The following is a 21,578-nucleotide window of genomic DNA, read 5'->3' as shown; positions in this document are numbered from 1 at the left end:
TCTTACCCACTTAGCCGCGTGATCCCCCTCACGAAATTCGAACTCAACAATCATTAGTGTATAACTGTGATATATTCACGCGTTTTTTTTTTTTAAATCAGATAAAAATTGTGACCTATATAGGGACCACAAGCTCAAAACGCAATTTTTCGTACAATAAAGAGCCATAATTCAGGAAGTTTCGATTCGATATACGCGAATATTGAATGGAACCAAGATCTTTGGGATATAAACATGCATTCCAAGTTTCATCAAAATCGGATGAACATTGTGACCTCTAGAGGGTCCACAACCTTGATATATCATATTTTTACACAAATTGCGTCCAAACGGTGGCCATTTTGTCCGGCAGTTTTGGTCTGATTTTCACGAAATTTGAACTCAACCATCATTAGGGTGTAACGGTGATGTACAAAAACTTTTATTTTTAAATTGGATAAAAATTGTGACCTCTAGAGGTACCACAAACTAAAAACGCAATTTTTCATACAATCAGGGGCCATAATTCAGTAAGTTCCGATCCGATATGCGCGAATATTGAAAGAACAAAAGATATTTGCGTTATAAACATGCATTTCAAGTTTCATCAAAATTGTGACCTCTAGAGTGTCCACAAAGTAAAAACGTGATTTTTCGTCCAATCAGGGGCCATAATCCATGAAGTTATGGTCCGATACATGCCAATATCAACAGAATCCAAGATCTTTGGGAGATAGACCTATATTTCAAGTTTCGTCAAAATCAGATAAAAATTGTGACCTGTAGAGTATCTACAAACAAATTGTGGACGAACGGACGGACAGGGGCCACGACAATATACGTCCACATGAAAATGTGGGCATATAAAAATGCAGTAGCCTAGTTTGTGATCTTGCAATATCAGCACGCATTGAAAACAGATTGAAGAGGGGCCTACGCGACGTACTGACTGTGTTCTCCAATTTCTATGAATCTATTCCCTATCCAATCAAAAAGTTTTATCAGGTGGCCTGTTGTACCTGTTGTACGTTAATGTCTGTCTGCACATGAGCAGAAATGGTATTCTCAAAAATCGCATTGAGAGACCCGAGTTCTCAAACAGTGTGTGAATAAGGATTAAAAAAAGAAACCGGAGACCAGTAAGGATTTTGTACTGTTTATTCTTTTTATAGCCCCTATTATGTGAGTCTTATATTACCGGTACCTCTAAATAGCAACTGAAATATAAAAGTTATATTTCGGTTGCCGTGCATGTGGCAATTTAGATAAAGAAGAGTGGTAAGGATTTCGTACTGTTTATTCTTTCCTTTTTAAGCCCACAAAGAGTCTTTTATTACCAGTACGTCTAAATAGCAACAAGCACGACAACCGAAATAAAACTTTTGGTGACTATTTAGATGCACCCTGTGTCAAGCAAAATAATGATTTGTTCACAACTGAGACGTATTGAACAGATATCGAAAACTCCAGTATCAGCAAAATGGCCGTGTATCGGCCGATACCGATTTCTCCCAATAGGCCAATTACCGATGTTGAAACCGATTATAACCATCACTACTTCAAACACTCTTATAACTTCACTCAGAATAAAGTAAATTGACTAAAATTTTAAATATATTCATTATTTTTTAACTATTATAACAGCTCTTTATCTGAATATTATATAAATGCATCTTAAAAACCACAAACAACAAGCTTTACGTTTTGAATAAGACTTTATTTTGGTCAAGTTTACAGGAAAAAGTAATGTAGATATTTTTTTCCGCTGATTGCTTCCTGTTGGTTATGTAACTAGGCAACTAAAATAAGGTATAATTAACCTCTAAAAGTGTGCACTTGATTGGGGAATTATACCCGCACAAGAGGGGACAGAATTTACTTCCGTCTAGACTCTAGACTACATTTCCATGTTCCCATCCAATCAATGCAGATTTTCTGTTCTGCATGAATATAATTTTATCTTTCACAAATACTTAGCAGTACTTGAAATAACAACAACACTACATATTTAACAAAGACAGGTTGCCAAGCAACTAAACAAAGACTACAATGTAAATAAAAAGAAAATTCTTTATAATGTATAACACCATTGGCAGGTTCACAAGATTTTAGGAAACTATATTATCAGAAATTATTCCAATTGTGATTCATCGCAATAATCAAAAGATAGGTTGCTAGACAACGAAACATACGCCCATAGCAGCTAAATCGTCCGTGCAATCGACAAGGGTTGTCAGACATTTATTCTTTTGTTGATAATTGGGGGCATTGATTTACAAGACAATTTCATACAGATTAGATTATAATTTTCATCGTTTGAGGGTTCACAAGGTTCTGCAAACTGAAACAAGGGCCTTAACTCTGGAAGTAATTTACAGAAATTGTTGAAATTTGACCAGCTTTTTAGTTTTACTAATTCAAATAATGTATATAAATTTCGTCCAGATCAGATTACAACTTTTGTCATTTGAACGTTCACAAGTTCAACAAAGTAAAACAAGGGCCATAAATTTAGAAGTAATTGACAGAAATGGCTGGAATTCAATAGGCTTCTTCATTTCACTAATTTAAATAATGCATATAAAAATTTCATACAGATAGGATGATAACTTTCATCATTCAAGCGTTCACAAGGTTCAACAAGGGCCATAATTCTACAAATAATTATTTGAAATTGCTGAAATTCAATAAGATTCTTCGTTTCAGGAATTTAAATAATCCATTTAAATTTCGTACAGATCAGATGATAACTTTCGTCATTCGAATGTTCACAAGGTTCAACAAGGGCGGTAACTCTAGACATAATTATTGTCAGTAATTTAAATGATCTGTTTAAATTTCATACAGATCAGATGATAACTTTTCTCGTTAGACAGAAAAATTAATGGAAATTATTGAAATGTAAACAACATATATCAATTTCAAAACAATCAGATGATAAATGTAGTCTTTAGAGGGTTTACAAGAAATTGTGGACGAAGGATGTTTGTACGGACGGGGGCGATGAAAATATGTAATCACATTTCCATGTTGGTGTATAAGCATAGGCCAAGTAGAACAGATGACGACTTTGCTATTAAAAGCATTCAACAGGGGCCATAACTTTACAAGTAAAAACATAGGCCAAGTAGAACAGATGATGACTTTGCTATTAAAACCATTCAACAGGGGCCATAACTTTACAAGTAATTAATGGAAATTGTTGAAATTCAATAGGTACCTTAATTTGTTTCATTTGAATACCGAGTAATGAATACAAGTTTACAACTTGTGATGTTAGAGCATTCACAAGATTCTACAAAATGAAGCAAGGACAATAACTCTACAAGTGATTATATAGAGTGCTCATATTGTGGATGAAAGACAGGCCAACAGATGGATGGTGGTGACATTTCAATGTGATAGAAAAAAATTGCACTCTAAATACAACAAACTAACTAAAAACAAAACCAAGTTCTTGTTAAAGGGCTTATTATAACTCAATAAAAAATATTAAGAACCACTTTTAAATGAACACGTCCATGGTTGGCAAGGGCCATCGAATGTGTAACTAACCCCGTTTAATTTTTGGGTAGTATAAATGGGTTAAACATAATCGTGCCAATGTGGCCCACTGACGTGTAAACACTATCCGGTCTAAGAACCGTACACAGTACAGATCACTGCGCATGCGTCAAATAAACTTTGTCTTTTTTTTCCGCAAACTTTGACAGTTCTGTCAAAATGGCCACCCAAACTAAATCAACCGCAATAAAATGTTCTCATCCCAGTAATTTACAAAGGGACTGAAATTAACTTTTCTGTGAAGAGTTTCATATTTGGCGTGCCTGGCACTGTTCCGAGACTGGTTATTGTACAGCAATGTGAACAGGTCAATTTCTTGAAACTTATCGTGGCCTGGTACCGTGCCGAGAATGGCACACTTATCACCTCCAAGTGTAAACGGGTTATCGAAAGGAAGGCATAAACCTAATCAAGGTTTATGTACAGGTACCAAATCATTTTTTTAGCATCAATGAAATTCAGTTACTCAGCACATGTACAATTATCTTGTACTCTTTTAAGAGGTATGCACAATTCATTACTATTCCACATTTCAAGTTCTTTTCTTGATAAACAATATAGCACACAAAACAAATCACAGATCTTGTTACACATGTTTTGGTAATTTCAGTTACATGAAACTCTTAAATGAGTTCTTACATAGTTTTATATTATTATATTAAACCGAGATTAATTCTTAATACTGTTGTTGATAATATGAACTGTAGTTATAATAATGGGGATTATAAGAAGAATAAGCACTATTCTGAAATACAAAATAGAAGTATGTAAGTAAATATTTAATATCATTATCAAACTTTTATAAGGGTTGCCAAACAAAAAAAAACATGCGTCTGTCTACCGGCAGTTTAGTCATTTAGAATGTTTATAAAACGTTGTCACCATTTTAATGTTTTGCAGATAAGAATTTGTTTCAGAATCCCAGAAAGTATAACATTTTGTTTTTTAAACTCTTACTTTAATAATTAACATGCAAGGCCTATTAAAACACTCTGGCCTGACTGACCTACTGGACACCTAATCAATCATCAGTAAGCTGGTTGCTATAAAAGCCTTCAATCAACCAGATTTCAACGATATCACCTCGGTGGAAGCGGACATTAAATAAAGCTATTTCACACAGATTTCAGCTTCCCTCTAAGTAAGATGTATTTGGTTAATTAGCATTAGCTGTAAATAACTGGTTGTAATTTAAATTTGTTAGCTGCATCTCACTTTTTGTGTCATACATTTATTAAGCTTTTAATGACAAGGTCAACAACTCTGCAGGTGATGACTGGATTTCGAAAGGGTTTCATATCTATGAGTATTTTAATAAACCCAATGTTGATTGTGCTAGAAATCCATATATACTATTCAAAAAAAGTAGGGGATATTTGATTTTGGGGGCATAATACTAAAATATGCAAATGACTACGAAAAAAGTCACTATAGAACCTAACAGAAGAAACATTTCCAGTTACATGTGACGCCCAAACGCACCAATAGCTACCGCATGGAATGCAGGTGATGCTTGGGATCATCATGGGGGTCCAACCCAAGATTTGCACGACTCTGACTTTGAATGTTACAGTCATTGTGGCATTGAATTCCAGGGTGGAAACATCAGTTTAATTGTTTTAGTGACCAGAAAACAAATTTTGATATGCGTCGGCTTACCCAAAATGAAAGGTTACGTGCCCTTGGCATGCTACAGATCGGCACAACACAGGCGGTTGTGGCGCGGACGATGAATGTTTCTCAGTCTGTCATAAGCAGGCTATGGTCCAGATACCGTGATACACAATCTGTACAGGACAGACCACGCTCAGGTCGACCAAGGGCGACAACTCAAGCCCAGGATCGATTTATCCGTACCTTGGCCTTGAGAAATCGTGTCATCACAGCAAATCAGATCAGCGCTCGTCTTCAAACAGACACTGGTGTGAGAGTGAGTGGCCAGACGATTCGGAATCGACTGCATAGGGGTCACCTTCGCGCCCGACGTCCTCGCGTGATCCCTTGTTTGAGAGATCATCACATTCAGGCAAGACGTCGTTGGTGTAGGGATCGTCAACACTGGGATAATCGACGCTGGAGCAATGTGATGTTTTCAGATGAGTCAAGGTTCACTGTTGATTTTTTGGACAGACGTAGGAGGGTGTGGCGTCGTCGAAACAAGCGCTTCCAAGACGTTAACGTCATCAGACATGATCGATTTGGGGGTGGTTCTGTTATGGTGTGGGGAGGCATCACTGTTGCTGGAAGAACGGCTTTACATGTTGTTGCAGGGCGTGTTACAGGCCAGTACTACCGGGACAACATCTTGGCAGTCCATGTTGTGCCGTTCGCACGACGTCATGGCCGCCGTTTCATCTTCCGGGATGACAACGCAAGATGTCACAGGGCCAGGATCGTTACAGGTTACCTCCAACAACAGAACATCACCACATTACCTTGGCCAGCACTGAGTCCCGACCTCTCCCCCATCGAGCATGTCTGGGACATGCTTGGACAGAGGTTACGTCAACGTCAACAACGTCCTGCCAATGTCCAAGAACTTGCTGCTGCGTTGCAACAGGAATGGGACAATCTGGACCAAAATGACCTTAGACGTCTCATTAGGAGTATGCCACGTCGGATCAATGCTTGTTTGGCAAACAGAGGAGGATTTACCCGTTACTGACTTGGTTGTGATGCTGTGGTAACTTTGCTGTTTGACCCCGGGTATCATTTTACCCTTATAATGGTCAGTCTGTGCCTTACTTAGTCTAACGATCATTTGGAATAAATCGATGAATGTGAACTTCATTTCATTTTGTCATTTGTTTCTTCGTCAGTTTCATTAGGTGACTTTAATAACACTTAAAAATCAAATATCCCCTACTTTTTTTGAATAGTATATATCCACAAGAAAAGTTACATCTTGTGACTTCAGACTAAGGTGTCCCTTATGGACTTGCAGTCTTTTGAGGTAACCCTTTCTATAGGTGCAGTATTTTGAGAAAACATTTATAATGCTAGATGGGAAGGGTAGATAAATATAGAGCACCATTAAAAATATCTTGAGTAATACATGTGACAAAGACAACACATAATATAGTTCTAGACAATTGTCATTAAGCCTCCTTCAGATCATTTTCAACCAGAAGAAAGCAATTTTGAAGACACAGATTTATAATGACTTACTGAATATGCATCCCAATGATAATCATAAGAACTGGGATCAGTAGTTGATGTGTGAGATTTAATCAAAGTATCACCAGTTGTTCCATTAGAAGATATTTCTGTTTTACTTTTCTTCTCTACAGAACCTTCACTGGAATAACAATTGGATAATTAATTGTCAGTTTCTCATGACCTAAGTTTGTGAAATATACATGCTACATGCGGTAATTATTGAGATGAAATTTAATTTTTTTAGTTTAATACTGTTTCTATTTCAGCAATAACTAATGTCAGTTACTTGGTCGTTGAAAACCCAACGGTAACCAGTGTCCGCGATTTATTCACATTTATTAAATATTTATAGATTAAAATAGCTGTATCACAATATAGCTGGGAATCGGAAGACTTGATCATAATAAAAAAGTTTAAATTATTAGTGATATGGTTCTAAGTTAACGGTTCGATAATTCATTCATTCTTGGCATTTCATTTCTTTATCCTTCCCTACTTTGACAGGTTATGAAATGACCTGTTCCAAACTGGTTGATGATTTGTTCTGACATAAATAATTAAAAGCATACCCTTGGATTTTTAAATACAAAATAAGTTAGATTATTTAACAGGTCAGTCAAAGAATTTACTACACACGTGGTCGTTTCTCTAGCCATGAGAGAAGATAGTAACAATGCCATGGCTATAGCCCGTATGTTAATTGGCATTAACGGAATGATACCACTGGGGATACCGACGATGAGAAAGAGCAGGCATACCTACAGCTTAAAAAATGAAAGATCCCAGATTTACAACAAATATAGACTACTATAAATGTCAATCTGTAGGAATTTCAATCTGAACAGTACTTTAACATACCTTGAATCAGCAGATCGTTTTCTACTATCACTAGTCATATCTTTCACTAGTTTCTGATGTTCATCATATGCCTCTGTTATTCTTAAATAACCAAAAAAATACAATTAATATTCCGCAAAACATGAAACTAATCGAAATATGTACATGACTAATATAAAGTTGCATAATCCCTCCCGTTTGTTTCAAATTGGATTAATAATAACCCTGATTTACACTTCAATAAAAACCTTGTAGACCACATACTGATCCTTGATTAAGCCAGTTATAAAGAAAAACACATTTTTGCCTCGGTGCCCTGCCACTGAAAACTTTTTGGCCTGGATGCCCCGATCATTGGCCTTGGTGCCCCTAAATTTGGCCAAAAACCCGAGGCCAAACTGACAGTGCCCTAAAAAGATTAGAATTCGAGGCCTGGAGTGACTCTATGCAGCCCAGTCTGATTGTATTCTATATATTTAATGGCACAGCCCAGCTTGACAAGTAGAATTACGTTCTAGCAAGGGATAAATGGGTGTTTAAAACTACAAGAACTACAAGATTAGACAAATACTCTACTCCTTGACACACACATTTATGGCATTAGATTCATGGCATGTAGGGATGACAGAACTGTGGTCTGCACGCACAAAACATTTGGGGTTTGGACAATTCAGATTACGTCAGGTAAAACTAAGACAAACCAAAAGTTTATATCTTTGACAATTTTGTATACATACACTTTGACACAGTTACCAAAATCTTCAAGAAATTCCATTCTTCTTTGTGATAATTTCACTTTTGATGTTTTAGGTATATCACTTTTAAATGCATTTTCGAAGAGTTCCATGACTTTATCTATCTTTATTGGATGACACTGATATTCTACATCTAATAACTGCATAAACAATTTCTCATTTTTCTAAAAAGGAAAAAATGTTAAGACCTTTTATCACTGGGTAGGCGACAGGGTAAGAGAGGGTTTAGGTAATCTCAGGACGTACATATGGTAGATGAGAATGGAGGACACAGAGTAAACCCATGAGTTTAGGCAGACAACCCTACTCCTTGTAACATAAAAGTCTGAGATGAAAACAATGAATCATGGCTCAATGATAGACCCTATAATCTTAATCCCATATGTTTAACCACTCAATACATTTCGTCCTGTCATGATCCCATTGTTTCACACCAAATTTGAAAAAAAACGTAGCCTGTCACTTACACAAGCTTTACTGAAAAGGGGGCACAACTCCAGAAAGGAAGGTTGTCTAACTCTGAAAACTGAAAGGTTTCGTCTCCTCATGAGCTTCACAGCAAATTTGAAAAAATCCCTTGAAAACTGCAGCCTCTATTACTTTCACAAGACAATTGTCGAAAAACTGAAATGTGGGTGCATAAAAATGTCTTAGCTAATTTCATATAATCAAAATATGCAAAAAATTGACTAGCGATCGGTATGCAAGCTTATTGGTTTTACTGATATTATTACTAATTTACAGACAAACTGGTAATAGCTGTAAATTGTACTAAAATAATAGCTAACCTGATCATGAGATATTGCTTCTTTTAAAATAGTTCGAGCTTTATCTGCATTCTCTTTCAACTGAAATAATAAAAGTCTGAGATTATGGGATGAAACAAAATATAAATATAGGAATGTGTGTTTCTTTGTAGCATAATTTTTTTATTTTTTTTTCAGGTACCCTAAAACCTCTGTAGTGGGGTTTGGGGTTGTAAGTCCTTGCGTAGTCAGGGTTGTAGTGGGGCCCTAAAGAAAGAAAGAAAGATCAACCGGACGTAATGATCTGAAGCATATATGGGAAGACTATTCGATAATGAACTAATAAATCTAACCTTCTGTAAATATCTGGCATATTTTATCGAAAAGAAAGATCGAATGGTGGGCGTGGCAGCTGTTCGAATATATTCTTCAAATAACTGTTCAACTTCTGTATGGTTTCCTTGTCTTCTTTCTAGACTAATTCGTCTTATAGCTACCATGACTAACCCTTTAACATTCTGTTCTATACCACGTAATACTTCTCTAGCTGCTGTATAGTTCTCTGTACATTACAATAAAACTGTTATTAAACTATTGCAACTAAAAACATGATGACTAGTCATCACCATCCTGCACCCTTGCACTTGTTTTGAAGGCTAAGGAAAAACAACTTTTTGGAATATCAATGGGACAAATCAGAAGATTCATACTCTGATCACAGTAGATCGGCAAGCAGTGCTCACTCTGAGTTCCAATTTTCTTCTGCCAATTTTTCATTTTAATTTATTAACCATTTATTTTTTCTGCCCCCCCCCCCCAAATTAAAGATACGTTGCCAGGCAATGAAACATACGCCCACAGCAGCTAAATTATCCGGAAGTCAACAAGAGTTGTCGCATATTTTTACTTTTTTCGGTACTGAAACATTAATAATACACTAAAATCTGATTAAGGGTAACAACTCATTAAGTAATTATCAGAAAATCATCAGAATTTGTTTGGTTTTTATAAAGTTCAAAATCAATTTACTTGTTCGTCTCTATTAACTTTGGCCTCTAGAGCGTCCACAAGATTTTTTGAAGTGATCAAGGGCCATAATTCTGGCAGTAATTATCAGAAGTCGCTGAAAATTAATAGGATTCTTCGTCTCATGACTTCAAACACTGGATATTAACTTTAGCCTCTAGAGCGTCCACAAACAATTGTGGACGCCGAACCGACGGACGGACTTGGGCGACGACACTATACGACCACATTTCAATGTGGGCATATAATAATTAATAATCTGTAAGTTTTACTACATATTTTACTTTCAATATAAATACATACAATATACATACAATATTACAATTTATAAAATTCTTTGAAAGCTTTTTTAGTACACTACAACCAGTTGTGAATGAATTTGTAAAATTAGCTGATTCACAAGTGGAACAAACATTGTGTTGATAGCTGCATCATACCTTAACCAAGGATTTGAACATTTCCATTTATCCCTAAAGTTTAACCTTTTCCAAATGCACTTAAAATTTTATGCTTGTCGAATTGTTTCTCTGCCGAAGACTTTTAAGGTAGACCTATTGTGGAAGTGGAATAATCACTTCAACACCCAAGGAGGAAGTAATATCATCAGATGGATGAGAGCTGATGTCAGTATCATCTGTGGTCTTGGAGCATATTGGTGATAGCATACTAAAATAATCTGACATTCTACTATCATTATCGGACGTTAAAGAAGGCTGTTCAATTTTTTGCTTGCGACCCATGGCATTTGATTTAATAATAACTGACTTTCGACAACCCCAAGAATATTTATAAACTGTAACAACAAAACTGGCTTCATTTATTAACAGTACCGGCAACTGCAGTAAGAAAAAGATCAAACAGAAGGCATAATCCAATAATCCCAAATAAGAAAAAAAAAAGTATATTGCTCATATCCACCATTTTGAATAGAAACTATCAAAAAAAAAGCCACCGATTCATACTTGAATACAAATAATTAATTCTTTTGTCTCTTAATAATTAGTTTATTATTACCTTTACTGTAAATACCTATCTAGATCAATTAAGCATACATTATGCAAGAGCTAAATCTGCCTATTGCAAGTCTTTATTTAGGCTTCAGAAATTATAGAAATTATTAATTAGACCTTTATTTACATGACAAGCTCAAAATCAACTCTGTAGACCCTCAGATGGCTTGGATACAGCTTGGATTTAAACTGTCGTCTATTTAAAACTAAATCAAGAAATAGCCGACCAAGCTAACGTTTACCGTTAGTCACTGGCGTCACTACCGGAAACTGGTGATGAAAGGCCATTGAGAATGTTACTCGATAATCCCTATTTCTAGTCTAAACTTCCAACGGTGACAACTTCGTTCAGAATCAAGTAATTTGACTGAAATTTTCAGTATTTTCTTTTTTTTACCATCTATTTTTGAATTATTATAGCAAGAATGGTCAACTCAAACTAATGTATCTTTAATAGACAAAAGATAACTCTAAAAAATATCGCCATTCAGGAAAAAGTTACCGCCAAAAATGTGTAGTAACAAGCCAACATTGAGGCTGATGTCCCCCGCCGAAATCCCAAAATAAATAGATGAAACATATTCATTAATCGCACTTTTATTTTTTTCAAAAGTATCAAGCAATCAAACACTATACACTAAGTTTCATCACTCTCTATCAGACAGAATCAAAGTTATCTTGTCCCAAAGCATCAACCAATGAAATTGCTTAGCTCTGCTTAGCTTCAGCTCGAAATGTTAATCATTGAACTCAGTCAAGACATTCACCTAATGAACATCTACATCAAGTTTAAACATTCTACCTCAATTAAAAGCAGAGTTATGTTCCAAAGTCTTGACCATTCAAATTGCTTATCGATCCTTAGCCTAAGCAGAAAATTCGCATCATCAAACTTAGTCAAGGTATATAATGAATCTACACTCAAGAGTTTCATCACTCTCACTTAATTAAAAACAAAGTTATCGTGACCCAAAGCATCAACCAATCAGATTGTTTATATCTGCTTACCGTAAGTAGACAATGTTTATCATCGAACTCCATCAATGCATTCACCTAAGGAAGACCTACACCAAGTTTGAACATTATACCTCAATTAGAAGGAGAGTTATAGTGTTTCAAAGTCTCAACCAATCAAATTGCTTACTGCTCTGCTTACCCTAAGCAGAAAATGCTTATTATGAAACTTAGTCAAGGTATTGATGTGAAAAAAACTATACACCAGGTGTCCTCACTCTCACTTAATTGGAACCTCTGCTTACCCTAAGCAGAAAATGCTCATCTTCGAACTCCATCAAGGTATTGACCTAATAAACACTACACTAATTTTGAGCATTCTAGCTCAATTAGAAAAAGTTATTGTGTCCCAAAAAGTGTATTGGACGGACAGACAGACAGACGAACCCATTACAACATTCCCCTGCTTTCTTCGAAAATCAGGGGACAAAAATTCAAAAAACATTCAACAGAGAAATTTGTTTCCATGGAAACATAAAAATTTCTAATTAGCAAAAGGCACACAGGTTGATGTCTGTACAAAGTTTCATGAAGATATCTTGAATGGTTTGAGATATGCTACGGAAACAAAATTGTACACCAAAAACTGAGTCAAATTTGTTCCCATGGAAACACAAAATATATAAATCAAGTGTGTGCAAAGTTTCAAAAAGATATTTTGAAATGAGATATGCTCCAGAAACAAAATTGTACACGAAAAAGTCAAATTTGTTTCCATGGAAACACAAAAAATATAAATCCCAGAAATTCCTAAAAGCAAAAGGCACAACTACTGTAACAGATTTATGTGTGTACAAACTTTCAAAAAGATATCTTGAATGAGTTATGAGATATGCTCCGGAAATGTTATCGGAACGAATGGACGAACCCGACTTCATTCAGCACAGGATAAAAACTGAGAACCATACACTGTGGACTAAAAATGCTCAAGTGATTTTACTTTTAACAAAACCTTTCATATCGTTCAACTCTGGCTAAATGTTCAGATCCCCTGTTTCAGAGTTGTTAGACTTAGAAAATACCTTTACTTTTAGTTCAACACCAGAAGCCAGAATTAGCTATTTAATTTTTACTAGCAAGTCTTGTTTTGCTGTTTTAGCTATATATAAATATATATCGACTGGTTTGTTAATAAGGTCGACCACACTATGAACTAGAAACCAGCTCTCTTTTGGAATTGTGCAGTTATATCTAAAGTTTCATGTCAATCATACTGGTTAAGACTTTTTTTTTTAAGTCTTGCACCCCAAGTAAAACAAGATGACTAGTCATCAACATCCCGCGACCTTGCACTTGTTTGGAAGAAATAAGGAAAAATAACTTGTTTATGCTATTGGTAATCAATATAAAAATGTATCAGATTTCGCAAACAGTGTCACTGGTCCTAATATTGTGGCCCTGTTTAGTAGATATTGCTCTCTATTTCTGAAAACAAATGACTGATTGATATTTACTAGAAGATTTGAAATAATTTATGACATTAAGCTCTGGTTTTAAAAATTAGACATGACTACATAGAAAAGAGAGATATTTTGCAAGTGGAGGGAACTGGAGCTTTAGACAAATCTCATATTCCAACACATGGAATATTAATTCACAGAATTTCATACTCTGATCACAGTAGCTCGGCAAGGTAGGGTCGCTACTCCCTGTAAGGTTTGCACAACAACCTTTGCCTACCTCAATTAGCTGCTGTATGTTAAACAATAAACTTATACATCAGAAAATAAAATACTATAATAGGTTAATGTTTGTACAAAATTTCAAAAAGATTTCTTGAACAGATAATAAAATATGCTCCAGAAACAAAATCAGGATGGAAGGCTGGATTTCAGAAAATAAAATAATGGGTAAAATTATTTTAAAGGTATCTTGAACAGTCAAATGTGTTTCCATGGAAACACAGAAAATTATCAAATCTAAGAAATTCAAAATAAGTACCATGAAGATATCTTGAACGATTTATGAGATATGCTCCAGAAACAAAATTGTACACCAAAAACTAAGTAAAATTTGTTTCCATGGAAACACACAAAATATCAATCCCAGAAATTCCTAAATAGCAAAAGGCACAACTACTGTAACGGGTTGATGTATGTGCAAAGTTTCAGAAAGATATCTTGAACGGTTTATGAGATATGCTCCGGAAACAAAATTGTACACCAAAAACTAAGTCAAATGTGTTTCCATGGAAACACAAAAAATATAAATCCCAGAAATTAATAAATAGCAAAAGGCACAACTACTGTAATAGGTTGATGTGTGTGCAAAGTTTCAGAAAGATATCTTGAACGGTTTATGAGATATGCTCCGGAAACCAAATTGTACACCAAAAACTAAGTCATTTTTGTTTCCATGGAAACACACAAAATATCAATCCCAGAAATTCCTTATTGGCAAAAAGCACAACTACTGTAATAGGTTGATGTGTGTGCAAAGTTTCAGAAAGATATCTTGAATGGTTTATGAGATATGCTCCGGAAACAAAATTATACACCAAAAAACTAAGTCAAATTTGTTTCCATGGAAACACAATAAATATAAATCTCAAAAATTCATAAATAGCAAAAGGCACAACTACTGTAATAGGTTGATGTGTGTGCAAAGTTTCAGAAAGATATCTTGAACGGTTTATGAGATATGCCCCGGAAACAAAATTATACACCAAAAAAACTAAGTCAAATTTGTTTCCATGGAAACACAATAAATATAAATCTCAAAAATTCATAAATAGCAAAAGGCACAACTACTGTAATAGGTTGATGTGTGTGCAAAGTTTCAGAAAGATATCTTGGACGGTTTATGAGATATGCCCCGGAAACAAAATTATACACTAAAAACTAAGTCAAATTTGTTTCCATGGAAACATAAAAAATATAAATCCCAGAAATTCCTAAATAGCAAAAGGCACAACTACTGTAATAGGTTGATGTGTGTGCAAAGTTTCAGAAAGATATCTTGAACGGTTTATGAGATATGCTCCGGAAACGAGGACGGACGGACGAACCCCAATTCAATATCCCTCCCTAACTTCGTTCGGCGCAGGATAAAAAGAAAACAAAAAAACACAAATAAGATTAACAATGAATGGATAAAGTTACTGGTTTCAAAAACTTACGTTGTCTTTCTTCAAAAGCTGCCCAAGCCAGGTGTATATACGGTTTCTTTGGTAAATGTATCTGGCAAACTCTTTTATAAACATTGCGTACACCACTAGTACTATGTTGTTCTAAATATTTAGCATACTGAAAAAAACATTTTGTGAAGTAAGCTTACTGAAAAATGCATTATTAAAGGTACCCAAAGGAATAATATTTAGCATCTCGTCACATTACTTACAGTCGATTTTTCCAGACCTGTAGCTAGCTGGGAGAGGGGGGCAGCCCAACCAATGACACTCGGCTGATATGGGTACGCTGGACGTTGGATTCGTATTGCATCCAATGAAAAGGGCACAGTAAGGCCCCCCCCCCCCCCCCGCTAACTACGGGCCTGATTTCATAGTTTCATAATCATGTGTGTAATGCTAGGAAGAGAATATTGACCCGCTAACAAAATCGACAAGAAAATTTTTTCAAAAATATCTTACGGTATCCTTGAAGCGATTTGACTAATCAGTTATGCCAGGGATGTTCAAATTAGATTGTACAAAACAAGCTTTAATTTCTATACAAAAAAAATTACTAACTTTCTATTCAGTTTGGATAAAATGTGACATGATAGTCTCACCTTCATCCAGAAATCTTCATACAAGCCACATGCTATCATACATCTCTCAAATAAAACTACAACTCTCTCATGGCATCCATTACTGATTTCAAAATCTAAATATTCTCTCCAATTCTTGAGTTGTGATCTTTCTAATGGTTTCACGTGAAAATATGGCCTCCGGATCTAAAATAACACAAAGAGGAAAAACAAAATTTTAAATTCAGTTAATTTCAGACTTTAAAACAGGTTAACAAATGTTTTTTCTTCATTTTCAACCAAATTGGATCTAAATATCTTAGTGTATGGAATCAAAATGCAATCAGATTGGTTTATTCCAAACTCAAAAATAATAAAACTACTGTAAACATTCTGCCATAAGGTAATAATTAAAGCTAAAAAGCATTTGCATAACATTGGGAGTCATCCGCGACATACTTCAATTGAAACTTATTTGTGGGGGCATTTCTATACATCATTTAGAATTTTTTCATGCTACATTAAATTTACCTTGCACTATCGTACTAGTATCCAATTAAAATTGGGTTGACTTGAAGATTCAAAGAGAAAGAATAGAATTAGGGTCAAACATACAGCCATGCTGTTACAGATCTATGCTGATAGATTAACTTACAGCTTCTTCATAACCCCATCTTTTACTGACTTCGTTTTCATTTTGTTTGTATATAACTTCTCGTAATTCTATTACTCTTTCTTGAACTTTAATAGCTTCATCTTTATCACCCTATAATTATAAACAGACAAATCACATTTCTTTATCACTCTTTTTCTATAAACAGACATATCACATTTCTTTATCACCCTATTTCTATAAACAGCCAAATCAAATTTCTATTTCAACTTATTTCTATAAACAGCCAAATCAAATTTCCATATCACCCTATATTATAAACAAAGTCTTAATCATGTTTGTTTTACATTCTATCTCATCAGGATTATCAATTCATTGCAATTTTATTCGAAGGAGAGACAAGTATATTTGCCCTATCCAACAGGTGCGTGTTAGATGCTGCATTCAATTTCACTGACCTTCACCTCATATTTGTTTTTTTAATTACTTCCTCACGCCTACCTAGATTCAAGCACATGTGTTACATAAAGTTATAACATACAAGTTATATTAATCCTGCAATGGCCAGTTATTCTGTTGTACATGTACTTGAAAATTTAAAACATTTTAAATTTTATTTTTACCACAGAATTTGTGTCTTCCAGGCCAGGTGGAATATCAACACCTGGTGGTTCATCTTCACCTGGTGGTAATTCATCAGCTCCTCCATCATCTTCATGTTCATCCTTACTAGATATCACTACCTCTTGTCGTAACGTTAAAAATTCATCTAATTGCAATGTTTCTTTAGGATGATGTTTTCGAATGTGATTTTTGAAACTGAAAGGAAAGTAGAAACATCCAATCTCACTAGACAAATACTGGATTCCCTGAAAAACACCCATGGAGCGCACACATGACAAAAATGTAAGGGTCTCCCCTAACCAATAACTTGTTGATTAGGGATGTCTGCTCCTGTGATGTCAAAGGCTGCATGCAAAGATTGTCTGATCTCTCAAAACTGAGCTCATAATGTATATGTTGATAAACTTGATGAGCTTAAGAGTGGAACAGGTTCTGAGATAAAGATAGGTTGCCATGCAACAAAACATACACCCGCAGCAGCTAAGTCGGCCGTGCGGTCAACAAGTGTTGTCGCATATTTTGTTCTTTTGTCAGTAATGAGAACATTTACAACACATGAAAATCTGATTACGAGTAATAACACATGAAGTAATTATCAGAAAACATTAGAATTTGTTAAGATTGTGTCTCATGACCTTAAACAATTTATATTAACTTTAGCTGCTAGAGTGAGTGATTGAATAAATGGATTTTTAGCCTCTAGAGCGTCTACAAGATTTTTCAAAGTGATCAAGGGCCTCAACTCTGGCAGTGATTACCGGAAATCATAGAAAATGAATAGGATTCTGTCTCATGACCTTAAACACTGCATATAAGTTTAGCCTCAAGAGCTTCTACAAGATTTTTCAAAGGGTTAAGGGCTATAACTCTGGCAGTAATTATCGAAAATAGTTGAAAATCAATTGGCTTCTTCGTTGCCTGACCTTAAACAGTACGTACAAATTTAGAGTCAATCGTATATTAACTTTTGCCTCTAGAGTGCCCACAAGATATTTCAAAGCAATCAAGGGCCATAACGCTGGCAGTAATTATCGGAAATCATTGAAAATCAATAGGTTACTGCGTCCCTCGAGCTCAAACACTGTGCATACATTTAAAGTCAATCGGATATTAACTTTAACCTCTAGAGCGTCCACAAGACATTTCAAAGAGATCAAGGGCTATAACTCTGACTGCCAGAAACCGTTGAAAATCAATAGGCTTCTTCTCATGACCTTAAACTCTGTGTATAAAATTCAAGTGAATCAGATATTAACTTTAGCCAGTCTTAGAGTATCCACAAGCAACTGTGGTCGCTGGACCGACGGCTGGACCAATGACCGGACTGACGACAATATACTTACACATTTCAATGTGGGCGTATAAAAACCATGGAAAGAGACGTGGGCAGTGGATAATCCGAGAATTTAATTAGGTTTCGATATTTATGATAAATGGACAGCGATTAAAGACAACAAATCTTTTAATAGATTTTTTTATAGAATAGCAGGGGTATTCGCTCAAATTACCCAGTTTGTACTCAGGAAGGTATCTTTATTGCTGACAATAAATTTCACAAATTGTGACATACTATACTGCAATTTTAATTATATACTTTTACATGAACACATTTTGAGCTCTGATTAATTCTGACTGATTTGTTGTAATGGATTGGTTGTTAACCCACCATAAATTGCTAAAGGAATCATTGGTCTGTCCAGTAGTGGGTGAGATTGAATCTAACCAAACCAAACACTGCCAGGAGCATGCTTTTTCCCTGGATATTTGAAGAAAGTCTTTTTCAGATACAACTAATGGCCAATGATTATGAGCTGATCACAGCAATCTTCAATAAAGTTCTCTAATTCTGAACATTTAAAATATAAATAGATATTTACCCTTCAAAATGGTGACTATAAAGTTGTGTGGGTATAGATAAGACCTTTTCATATAATTGTGTGACACGTTTCAAGTTGTTTTTACTGGTTTCCCAGGCAATATAAGAATCCCATAGTTTATCAGATTTAAAATCTGTACCTGAAGCTTCTACTGCTCGTTCATATAGCCTGTAAACAACATATAAAAATTTATTTAAATTTGTTCGACAAATGCAGTTGATAAAGAGGGTTCAAACAAGCTATATGCTCCTAAATTTGATAAAAGAGAAAGAGGTGGTATCATATGTATATGTCCTTTCTTAAATGTAAATAATGCTACTGATAAAGAGGGTTCAGATGAGTTATTACCTCCTAAATTTGATTACCTCGCTTATGAACAATATAGAAAATAGGTATTATACTTAAAGGAGCTAAATCGCTAATATTTGGGATCAGAAATTGACACAAATGGGTCACACAGCATATAATAATGTAATCTGATTGTATATAAACTGATTTACATTCTATTGTTTCCATTTTGACTAATTTCAAATCAGTTATGTCCAGCGAAATACGGCTTAAGTCTCAACCGAATGCCAATTTCTAGCGTCCGGTTATTCCAGTCTATTGCGCATGCTCTCCAGACGTGGTATGGCGTCACCATTTGACAGGAGTTGTTGAATATGTCTAGCCTCGTTCTTTCTGGTCACTTGTTACAAATGACGCTGAAACGCACTATGGTACACAATTCGTGTACCAATGGTAAAATTTATTTTGTCTTAAATATTGCATATCAGAAGCCTAACTTTTCCCGGTAAGATTACATTAATTACAACATCAATGTTGATTTGAATTGACAAATAATTTGTGTTTTCAACATGTAAGACTTTGGATGATATAGAGTTAGAGACTTAGGTACTTTAAACCTACGCTAAATGTTAATTTGAAAGATATTATCCATGTTACAAGCACCTGCGATGAGTTTTATGATTAACTGACATAGACTTGCTATAACTGTAGGCAGATAATGGTTATATTATTTGTTAGTATAAACTATCATTGAGGTGCAATATGAGTAAAGCACAGTTTTGTTCTTAAAGTATTTTTTTTTTACAAGATAAATCACCTAAATTGTTACTCATAATAATATACAACACCTACTTTCTTATTTTTTCTTCAGCACCTTCATTTTCTCCAAATTCTGTTGTATAGAAAGTGATATAGTGAATCCATAAGTCTATACTAAGTGGTATACCTTTCACACCCCTCTCAAAAATCTGAAAAGCAACATCAAATCTTATAGAACATTTCCTTTAATATCTACAATAAATTTCCGAATTTCAACGCAGTAGTTTTTTTAGACCCGTAAAGTATTATACGAATTTTACCGTCACTTAATCTTTCCACCAAAACTTTTGTAAACAATTTGTCACTGCCTCGTGATTTCCGTCTAAATTGACAGTTTCTTCACTCTGATGACTAATTAATTAATGATAGAACATTCGAGACATTTTTGTCATCAAACCTATCACATTTCAACTTTCCATTTTATTCCTGAAATGATACAAATGTCATATTTCCACAAAACAAATTCAATAAAGTTTCATGAACAAAAAATGAAAAAAAAAAGAATTTATCCTTGTCTTCAGATCCCATAATTAAATATTTTATCTTTAGATTATGTAATTATTGATTGAATTAATATTGTTATACCCCCCACCCCCCAACACACACACAAAAAACAAAAAGTAACAAAAAAAAAATCCCCCTTATTTATGCCTTTAATATTTGGCTGATTTTATTAAAACAAAACCATACATCAAATCGCTAGGCTACAAACAGTAGGACTATTTTACATCCTATACTGCTGGGTGATACAAGCCTATTTTAACTTTTCAACAGACTGGGTGATATAACTAATATCATTAATCATCATGATACAATGTAAATCATTTCTTCGATAATAAAACAATAAAACCAAGAAAAAATATTACATCTGCCATCCATGTATAACTGAATAGAAAAGTCTGGTGAGGTCAAAATGCATGTACATTGTACATTGTGTGGAAAATATTTAAAAACATGCCATTTTTTTTTTTATTGCATAATTATTGCCATTGTTTTAAGAATGATACCACTGATTATTTGACCATTAATATAGTTTTTCATGTAATGGTATGGTTTTCCCAGAACACTTGTTAGTGATCGGGGCGCCGCTTTCATGGCAAAACTCATTAATGCCGTGTTGGAGCTCTTTCAAATGCCATATCAAAATTATCCATATCGCCCAGCACTAAAATCTTGTGTTCTCTACCAACTATGCAAAATACATTTGCTAAGCAAACTGTCATGCAATACTATTGACCAGCAGTTGCCAGGCAAGATACGCCCACATTTTTCAAGAGATGGATAGAGATAAAGCTAAAAAACAAAAGCAATTTTTCGTACAATCAGGGGCCATAATCCAGGAAGTTATGGTCTGAAGTGCGCAAATATCTTTAGGACTTAAATATATATTTTAAGTTTCATCAAAATCAGATAAAAATTGTGACATCTAGCGGGTCCACAACCTTTGTATTACATACTTTTACACAATTTGCGTACAAAAAGCGCCCATTTTGTCGGGCAGTTTAGTTTCGATTTTCTCGAAATTCGAATTCAACCATCAATTTGGTGGAATGGTGATATATTTAATTTAAACATTTTTT

The 21,578-nt window shown here is 34.8% G+C and overlaps 1 protein-coding gene across 1 annotated transcript; it reads right to left on the bottom strand.

The window, feature by feature from the left end:
- Window positions 1-1,675: 1,675 nt before the first annotated feature.
- On the bottom strand, window positions 1,676-20,174 carry LOC126821779 (pre-mRNA-processing factor 39; the record flags this gene model as incomplete). Its single annotated transcript, XM_050550278.1, has 12 exons — window positions 1,676-4,288; window positions 6,712-6,841; window positions 7,561-7,641; window positions 8,277-8,458; window positions 9,083-9,142; window positions 9,394-9,602; window positions 15,209-15,335; window positions 15,820-15,984; window positions 16,433-16,543; window positions 17,014-17,209; window positions 18,892-19,059; window positions 20,032-20,174. Coding segments are annotated over 12 exons (1,641 nt in total), but the record flags the coding sequence as incomplete, so codon positions are not given.
- Between the last annotated feature and the right edge of the window lie 1,404 nt (window positions 20,175-21,578).

This window comes from Patella vulgata, chromosome 5, assembly GCF_932274485.2.
Source record: "Patella vulgata chromosome 5, xgPatVulg1.2, whole genome shotgun sequence".
Lineage (NCBI taxonomy): Eukaryota > Metazoa > Mollusca > Gastropoda > Patellidae > Patella > Patella vulgata.
Note: the sequence above shows the minus strand (reverse complement) of the source record. Positions and strands in the feature narration are given on the sequence as shown.